Source organism: Salvelinus fontinalis, unplaced genomic scaffold (assembly GCF_029448725.1).
Source record: "Salvelinus fontinalis isolate EN_2023a unplaced genomic scaffold, ASM2944872v1 scaffold_0096, whole genome shotgun sequence".
NCBI lineage: Eukaryota > Metazoa > Chordata > Actinopteri > Salmoniformes > Salmonidae > Salvelinus > Salvelinus fontinalis.
The window spans coordinates 126136-135000 of NW_026600305.1; the positions used below are offsets into that span (position 1 = coordinate 126136).

The 8865-nt window shown below is 43.7% G+C and overlaps 1 protein-coding gene across 1 annotated transcript; it reads left to right on the forward strand.

Annotated features, from left to right (window-relative positions):
- Positions 1 to 544: 544 nt before the first annotated feature.
- Positions 545 to 4195, forward strand: LOC129843052 (tubulin alpha chain-like). The gene is made up of 4 exons (XM_055911801.1): positions 545 to 654; positions 2276 to 2498; positions 2621 to 2769; positions 3042 to 4195. Exons 1-4 carry the CDS (start codon positions 652 to 654, stop codon positions 4017 to 4019), a joined length of 1353 nt encoding a protein of 450 aa, XP_055767776.1. The 5' UTR covers positions 545 to 651; the 3' UTR covers positions 4020 to 4195.
- The last annotated feature ends 4670 nt before the right edge of the window (positions 4196 to 8865 follow it).

An 8865-nucleotide genomic window follows, 5' to 3' on the forward strand; every position in this document is an offset into this window, starting at 1 on the left:
ATAGAGGTCATAAATAAGGTCTGAGGTTAACACAGGTTTAGGAGATCTGCGTTTTGTTCTATGAGATAAAGGTCATGTTAACTGACTGGTATTATGTGCTTAGTGTTTTTTTTATTTGATTACATAAACGCTTCAAAATGCACAAAAAAAAGTGAAGTTAGCTGATGAAGATTATCTCATAGAACAAAACGTATAAAATCTCCTAAACGTGTGTTTACCACATAACCCATTTTCGGCCTTTATCGAAATCCCTACAAAAACGTCATTCATTTTCATCCAACGAACCATGGCGGAGATGATGCCTACAAAAAGACGCCATTACTATTTCTCTCTACGCAACAGCAATCCAAGAACGACCCACCAACGGTGTCCCCAGCCAACCAGACTCTGTCTGTGTGAAGGAGGGAGGGACTTGTTCTTTTTATAACAACGGTGTCCCCAGCCAACCAGACTCTGTCTGTGTGAAGGAGGGAGGGACTTGTTCTTTTTATACCAACGGGGTCCCCAGCCAACCAGACTCTGCTGTAGCTTCCTGCCTGTCTGTCTGCTTCCCGGCATATAAAACCCCCACCTCTTGCTTTCCTCCGACAGTTCTGCCTTCTCTTCTGAATCCTCAACGTCAGCCTGTGAAGGAAAAGAAAACTAGACAAAATGGTGAGTGCTGACGCAGATTATAAAATTCTTTATGTATTTATTTCACATGGTATTCAAGCGAAAATGATAGAATTAGATTGAAAAGCATGTGGACAAAGGATTCTGTTCTATAAAGACCGTGGTGGTGGCACATGCCTGAAATCTGTTTTTGCCTACTACTTATTTTTAAACATTTTTATTTAACCTTTAACTAGGAAATGAGAACGTCACTGTGTACTAATGGTTCTATAAAGCATTTAGAACGTACTGTTAAGTAAAAAAATAAATGCAGTAAGAAACACTCATCAATGTACCAAGTTCACCCATCCTGAGAATGTAATCTAATGCGCAATTGGCTTTGATTCCCGCCCTTAACTATCTCATCATCAGCGGATTCTCTGCATTGCCTGTTCTTCATATGTCGATGTTTTAGTGTGTTATGTATACAGCTGTTTTAAGGATACATGTGATTTTAGAATTATTTAGGTTAAATTAAAAAATGTTTATTTATTTGACAGAATCTATAGCTGTACATCCAATGTGGGTCATTGTTCTACTTGTTCATAGACTGTCCGTTGTTTAAATACAATTAAAAAAAAACACTTAGCTTCAGGACAAAAACATGAATTACATTTTTATTTATTATATAAGAAAAAAATGTACTTTTTTTTTTGACATTTCGCCATTTCAAAGAGGAGGATGACATGAAGCTAAGAAGAGACGCGGTTTGGGATGGTAGCCATTTTCTGTGAGATCTGTCGCTGTTAGACTGCAGTTGGTGCGCAGCTGGTTGGACGGAGGGAGAAAAGGAGCGCGGGGGATTAGGGGAGTGGCCCACAGGAACAAGGCACACCTTTCCGTCTCTGGTCCTCTGCTCTTAAAGATACAGGGTCATTAAAAAAAACATCTCCTCAAATGGCAGAGGATTTGCAAGATGACTTACAGTATGAGCGTCATATACCCAAGATGGTGGCCAAGCAGGATAGCCTAGCCAATGGCTGTGTTTGAGAGCATCAAGACGATGGCTGACTGATCTACAAATTAATTTGTCATAAAAAAAAGACTCATTATTATTTGTAGATCAGTCGGTCAAAAGTGACCCATGATACATTGTGTTTTTGGTCCTCTTGGACACAGCCAATGACTTTTGAATTTAAAAAATATATTATTTAACCTTTTTTATTTAACTAGGCAAGTCAGTTACGAACAAATTATTATCTACACCGAGCTCGCCAGCTTGTATTCCTAAAACGTAAATGAGATCCTTCTGGTTCGTTCAGCCATCCTTAAGGGGAAAATAAATGTGAAAGAATAGTGATTTGGACTAGATGCCAAAAATATGGTCTGAGGCTTAGGAGATATATGTTCTGATTATGAAGAATTAATACATTTATATTACCAACTGTAATTGCTTCAAAAAAATCTAAGTTACATTAGGACATATTACTGTAAAAAGTAGATGGACAATAAAAGGGAGATGGAGAAAGCAAGGTTGTCTTTTAGTAGTAAAGAAAGGCATTTGTATATCCTATCTATCATGTTAGTTTACTCTTTAATCTATGAAACGGCTTTAAAACCTAATCATTTGCATTTGATTGAAGTTTCCATGTGTTTGATCTCTTGTACCGCCTCTCTCTTTCAGCGTGAGTGTATCTCTATGCACGTGGGCCAAGCCGGAGTCCAGATGGGTAACGCCTGTTGGGAGCTGTACTGCCTGGAGCATGGGATCCAGCCGGACGGACAGATGCCCAGTGACAAGACCCGTGGAGGTGGAGACGACTCCTTCAACACCTTCTTCAGTGAGACCGGAGCCGGAAAACATGTCCCCCGTGCCATCTTCGTAGATCTGGAGCCCACTGTCATCGGTAGGATGGGACATCCTCTGACTTCCTAGGGGAAGTCCATTGGTTCGTCATCTTTGAATGACTTGATTTTAATATTCTGTCCCAAGATAATAGAATATTCTGAATCTACTTTTGTCTTTCAGATGAGGTGAGGACCGGTATCTATCGCCAGCTGTTCCACCCCGAGCAGCTGATCACCGGTAAGGAGGATGCTGCCAACAACTACGCCCGCGGTCACTACACCATCGGCAAGGAGATCATTGACATCGTGCTGGACAGGACACGCAAACTAGTGAGTCATCTTTCATCATTCTGAAACTAGGCTTCTACAGGTACATGGTTCTATGGGAGAAACCTTTTTCCTTCAAGGTTGTTCTATGGAAGAAAGCGATCTAAAAGGTGTTTTCTGGGTGGTTCTACCTGGAACATGAAGGGTTCTTTTACAGGGAAAAGCCAAAGAACCTTTTTATGGTTCTAAGTAGAAAATGCGAACAGGTTCTCCATTATATTCTTACTAACGTAACATCATATGTAATAATGTTATTGTACCATTTCTCCATTCAGGCTGACCAGTGCACTGGACTCCAGGGATTCCTCATCTTCCACAGCTTTGGAGGAGGCACCGGTTCTGGTTTCACCTCCCTGCTCATGGAACGTCTGTCTGTGGACTACGGAAAGAAGTCTAAGCTGGAGTTCGCCGTTTACCCAGCTCCCCAGGTGTCCACGGCTGTGGTGGAGCCCTACAACTCTATCCTGACCACCCACACCACCCTGGAACACTCTGACTGTGCCTTCATGGTGGACAATGAGGCCATCTATGACATCTGCCGCAGGAATCTCGATATTGAGCGTCCCTCGTACACCAACCTCAACAGGCTCATTGGCCAGATCGTCTCCTCCATCACTGCCTCCCTGCGATTCGATGGAGCCCTGAATGTTGATCTGACAGAGTTCCAGACCAACTTGGTGCCCTACCCCCGTATCCACTTCCCTCTGGCTACCTATGCCCCAGTCATCTCCGCTGAGAAGGCCTATCACGAGCAGCTGTCAGTCGCTGACATCACAAACGCCTGCTTCGAGCCAGCCAATCAGATGGTGAAGTGTGACCCTCGTCACGGCAAATACATGGCCTGCTGTCTCCTGTACCGTGGTGACGTTGTTCCCAAAGATGTCAACTCTGCCATCGCTGCTATCAAAACCAAGAGGAGCATCCAGTTTGTGGACTGGTGTCCCACTGGCTTCAAGGTGGGTATCAACTACCAGCCCCCTACGGTGGTTCCTGGAGGAGACCTGGCCAAGGTCCAGAGGGCTGTGTGCATGCTGAGTAACACCACAGCTATCGCTGAGGCCTGGGCACGTCTGGACCACAAGTTTGACCTGATGTATGCCAAGAGAGCCTTCGTGCACTGGTACGTTGGTGAGGGCATGGAGGAGGGGGAGTTCTCTGAGGCCAGAGAAGACATGGCAGCCCTGGAGAAGGACTATGAAGAGGTGGGCACTGATAGCGTGGGAGAAGAGGATGAGGAGGGAGAGGAATATTAAATGGTTAAACAAACAAGGCGTTTTGTCACCCTACATTCCAACACTGCTGGAGGCCTACATTTAACATGACAGCAGCACATTCCCCACTGCAGTGTTAACAGTCTCTGCTACATCTTGTCATGTTGTGTCAGGGTTCTCAATAAACGCCACGTCTCTTGTCTAGACGAAAAATAGAATGCCAAAACGAGTTGTTTTTTGGGGGGGGGGGTCTGGGTTTTTCCGCAGAGGCCACATCCTACTGCTGTCGATATTAATATTGTTGTAGCCTACTGAAGTGACACGGGTAAAAAAAAAAAAAACACTGAATCATTTTGTGACTCATTAAACTATTGATTATTGGGTGGGTGGGGATATATGGATATTTGGTAGTGATTCAACCCAACATTTCTGCTGACCTTGTACATGAACAGCTTTATTGAGATGGACCTCCGTTGGGTGGGAGCCTCTCGAGCCGCAGACTTGGTTTGAAATACTCCTATTTGCTTATAGAAAATATAATATATTTGCCTATACTCACTGATTTGACGGGGCTATTTTCTGACCATTTCCTCCTCACTAACATCACATACACACCACCGTGACCACTTCCTACTGGCTAACATCACATACACACTACCACCACCGTGACCACTTCCTCCTCGCTAACGTCACATACACACCACCACTGTGACCACTTCCTCCTCGCTAACATCACACACCACCGTGACCACTTCCTCCTCGCTAACATCACATACACACCACCGTGACCACTTCCTCCTCGCTAACGTCACATACACACCATCACCGTGACTACTTCCTCCTCGCTAACATCACATACACACCATCACCGTGACCACTTCCTCCTCGCTAACATCACATACCACCGTGACCACTTCCTCCTCGCTAACATCACATACCACCGTGACCAGTTCCTCCTCGCTAACATCACATACCACCGTGACCACTTCCTCCTCGCTAACATCACATACACACCACCACCGTGACCACTTCCTCCTCGCTAACATCACACCACCACCGTGACCACTTCCTCCTCGCTAACATCACATACAAACCACCACCGTGACCACTTCCTCCTCGCTAACGTCACATACACACCACCACCGTGACCACTTCCTCCTCGCTAACATCACATACACACCGCCACCGTGACCACTTCCTCCTCGCTAACGTCACATACACACCACCACCGTGACCACTTCCTCCTCGCTAACGTCACATACACACCACCACCGTGACCACTTCCTCCTCGCTAACGTCACATACACAACACCACCGTGACCACTTCCTCCTCGCTAACATCACATACACAACACCACCGTGACCACTTCCTCCTCGCTAACATCACATACACAACACCACCGTGACCACTTCCTCCTCGCTAACATCACATACACAACACCACCGTGACCACTTCCTCCTCGCTAACATCACATACACACCACCACTGTGACCACTTCCTCCTCGCTAACATCACACACCACCGTGACCACTTCCTCCTCGCTAACATCACATACACACCATCACCGTGACCACTTCCTCCTCGCTAACATCACATACACACCATCACCGTGACCACTTCCTCCTCGCTAACATCACATACACACCATCACCGTGACCACTTCCTCCTCGCTAACATCACATACACAACACCACCGTGACCACTTCCTCCTCGCTAACGTCACACACACCACCACCGTGACCACTTCCTCCTCACTAACATCACATACCACCGTGACCACTTCCTCCTCGCTAACATCACATACACACCATCACCGTGACCACTTCCTCCTCGCTAACATCACACACACAACAGTGACGTGTTGCAGCTCTAGTATTCTCATCTGTAACCAGGAGGTGGCACTGTAACCTAACGTAAATCAATCAAATGTATTTATAAAGTTTTTTTTTTTTTCACATCGGCCCGACGTCACAAAGTGCTGTACAGAAACCCAGCCTAAAACCCCCAAACAGCAAGCAATGCAGGTGTAGAAGCACGGTGGCTAGGGAAAAACTCCCTAGAAAGGCCAAAACCTCGGAAGAAACCTAGAGAGGAACCAGGCTATGAGGGGTGGCCAGTCTTCTTCTGGCTGTGCCTGGTGGAGATTATAACAGAACATGGCCAAGATGTTCAAATGTTCATAGATGACCAGCAGGGTCAAATAATAATCACAGTAGTTGTAGAGGGTGCAACAGGTCAGCACGTCAGAAGTAAACGTCAGTTGGCTTTTCATAGCCGAGCGTTCAGAGTTAGAGACAGCAGGTGCGGCAGAGGGAGTTGAAAACAGCAGGTCCGGGACAAGGTAGCACGTCCAGGATCCATAGCCGCCGGCAGAACGGTTGAAACGAGCAGCAGCACGACCAGGTGGACTGGGGACAACCAAGGAGACATCAGGATGCATCACTGCAGGTGGCGGTAAATCACCAATATTAGCTTTATAAAAATGTGGGCGGAGCCTACCATAATGGGACAATCTCTTTAACACACCTGTCCTGTGTCATTTAGTTCTGGCTTATCAGTGGTGTGCCGACTGCCTATGTACCTAACACTAACCCAGTGCTTTTCAACCTGTGGGTACTGCAGTTGGTCTGCAATTTTTTTAAATGTTTTTTTTGTAAATATATTTTTATAGAATATTTTCATTTAATAATTTTTCAATGAAGAGCAATTAACAATGCTATTTGGTAGATTTTTGTTGGTATCAAACCATTGAGTTTGCCAACATTCATCATCAAGAATATGAGATATATTAAGTTATTTTTAATAAAAGAGGTGGGAATTTTGTTCCCATGTCATATAATTGCTACATTATCAATACAGCATTAAAAATAGTTTTTGGTGAATTTAATTATCGCCACTGAGACAACCTGTATTTGGGTCCTGAGGAAAACCAGTTGAGTACCACTGGTGTAACAAACATCTGTAATAGTCGCCCTTTAATCTGTTACATTCACTGATAACATTGACTCTAAGGTTCTTTTATGGTACATTACGCGACTGCGAATGGTGGTCTTAAGAGCTTTTGACAGTCCTTAAAACCTCTCTAGGGTATGTGGGACGCTAGTGTCCCACCTGGCCAACATCCAGTGAGATTGCAGAGCGCCAAATTCAAATACAGAAATACTCATTATAAAAATTCAGAAAACAAAAACATAATTTACATAGGTTTAAAGATGAACTTCTTGTGAATCCAACCACGGTGTCAGATTTAAAAAAATGCTTTACGGCATACTTTACGATTATTTGAGAACATAGACCAGCAGACAAATCATTACAAACAGTAAGCAGCCAAGTAGGAGAGTTACATAAGTCAGAAATAGATCAAATGAATCCCTTACCTTTGATGATCTGCATATGGTTGCACTCAGAAGACATTAATTTACTCAATAAATGTTCCTTTTGTTCGATAAAGTCTCTCTTTATATCCAAAAACCTCCGTTTTGTTTGTGTTTTCTTCAGTAATCCACATGCTAAACGCAGTCACAACAGGCAGACAAAAAATCAAAATTGTATCCGTAAAGTTCATAGAAACATGTCAAACGATGTTTATATTCAATCCTCAGGTTGTTTTTAGCCTAAATAATCGATAATATTTCAACCGGACAATGATGTCGTCAATATAAAAGGTAAACAAGAAAGGCACTCTCTCGGTCGCGCACATGAAAAAGCTCCGTGAAACTTTAGGGTCCACTCATTCAGAATGCTCTTACTTCCTCCTTTTTCAGAATACAAGCCTGAAACAATTTCTAAAGACTGTTGAAATCTAGTGGAAGGCATAGAAACTGCAATTTGTGTCCTAAATCAATGGATACTGTAATGGCATTGAATAGAAAATTACAAAACCCCCCAAAATCCTACTTCCTGAATGGATTTTTCTCAGGTTTTCGCCTGCCAAATCAGTTCTGTTATACTCACAGACACTATTTTAACAGTTTCAGAGACTTTAGAGTGTTTTCTATCCAAATCTACCAGTTATATGCATATCATATCTTCTGGGCCTGAGTAGCAGGCAGTTTAATTTGGGCATGCTTTTCATCCAAAATTCCAAATGCTGCCCCCTACCTTAGAGAAGTTTTAAGAGTGATTTGGTTGTCTCTGGAAAGGAAAAGGTTGGGAAGCACTGTTTAGCCTACTCAGTAGCCTCCTCTCATTTGATTTGTATTAAATGGTTCAATTCTAATATGGGCAATTGACCAGTAAGGTTTTCAAGAGTGGAAAAAATACATTAAATTGTGTTAAATTACATTTTTTAAACAAGATTCCCATGTTTATTCCTGTGAAAAAGTCAACCACTACAATTTGCTACATTTATTATTTTCTGTAAATGTCTCACACTGAAATAGAGACTATTTCAGATGCATACACATTGGGAAATACAAAATTAATATCTTGCAAGCAGCCATATTGTGGTTCTCACTTGGTGCTGTTGCCTGGACCGTAGATCTATTAAATGAACTGCAGGACAACGTTGGTTCTTCTGCTTACATGGCCCTCAGGTTGAAAACAACAAAAGGACTTGGTACAGGTTGCAATAAAGAAAAGGCTCCTTCTGGAGACATGTTCCCCCAGGCCCGGAACACAGGAGACTTGGAAGTCCCAACATATACATTTCCCCTCTGGTGCAGCGATCAGAGATAGTGGAGGAGAGGTGGAACACTCATTACCTGTGATCAGAGATAGTGGAGGAGAGAGGGGACACTCATTACCTGTGATCAGAGATAGTGGAGGAGAGAGGGGACACTCATTACCTGTGATCAGAGATAGTGGAGGAGAGAGGCAACACTCATTACCTGTGATCAGAGATAGTGGAGGAGAGAGGCAACACTCATTACCCGTGATCAGAAAATG

What these genes read in the sequence shown, in the direction of transcription:
- LOC129843052 (XM_055911801.1), top strand. An exon ending in TCTGGAGCCCACTGTCATCG is followed by an intron (nt 2,499 to 2,620) that starts GTAGGATGGGAC and finishes TTTGTCTTTCAG; the next exon opens with ATGAGGTGAGGACCGGTATC. An exon ending in TGGACAGGACACGCAAACTA is followed by an intron (nt 2,770 to 3,041) that starts GTGAGTCATCTT and finishes TTCTCCATTCAG; the next exon opens with GCTGACCAGTGCACTGGACT.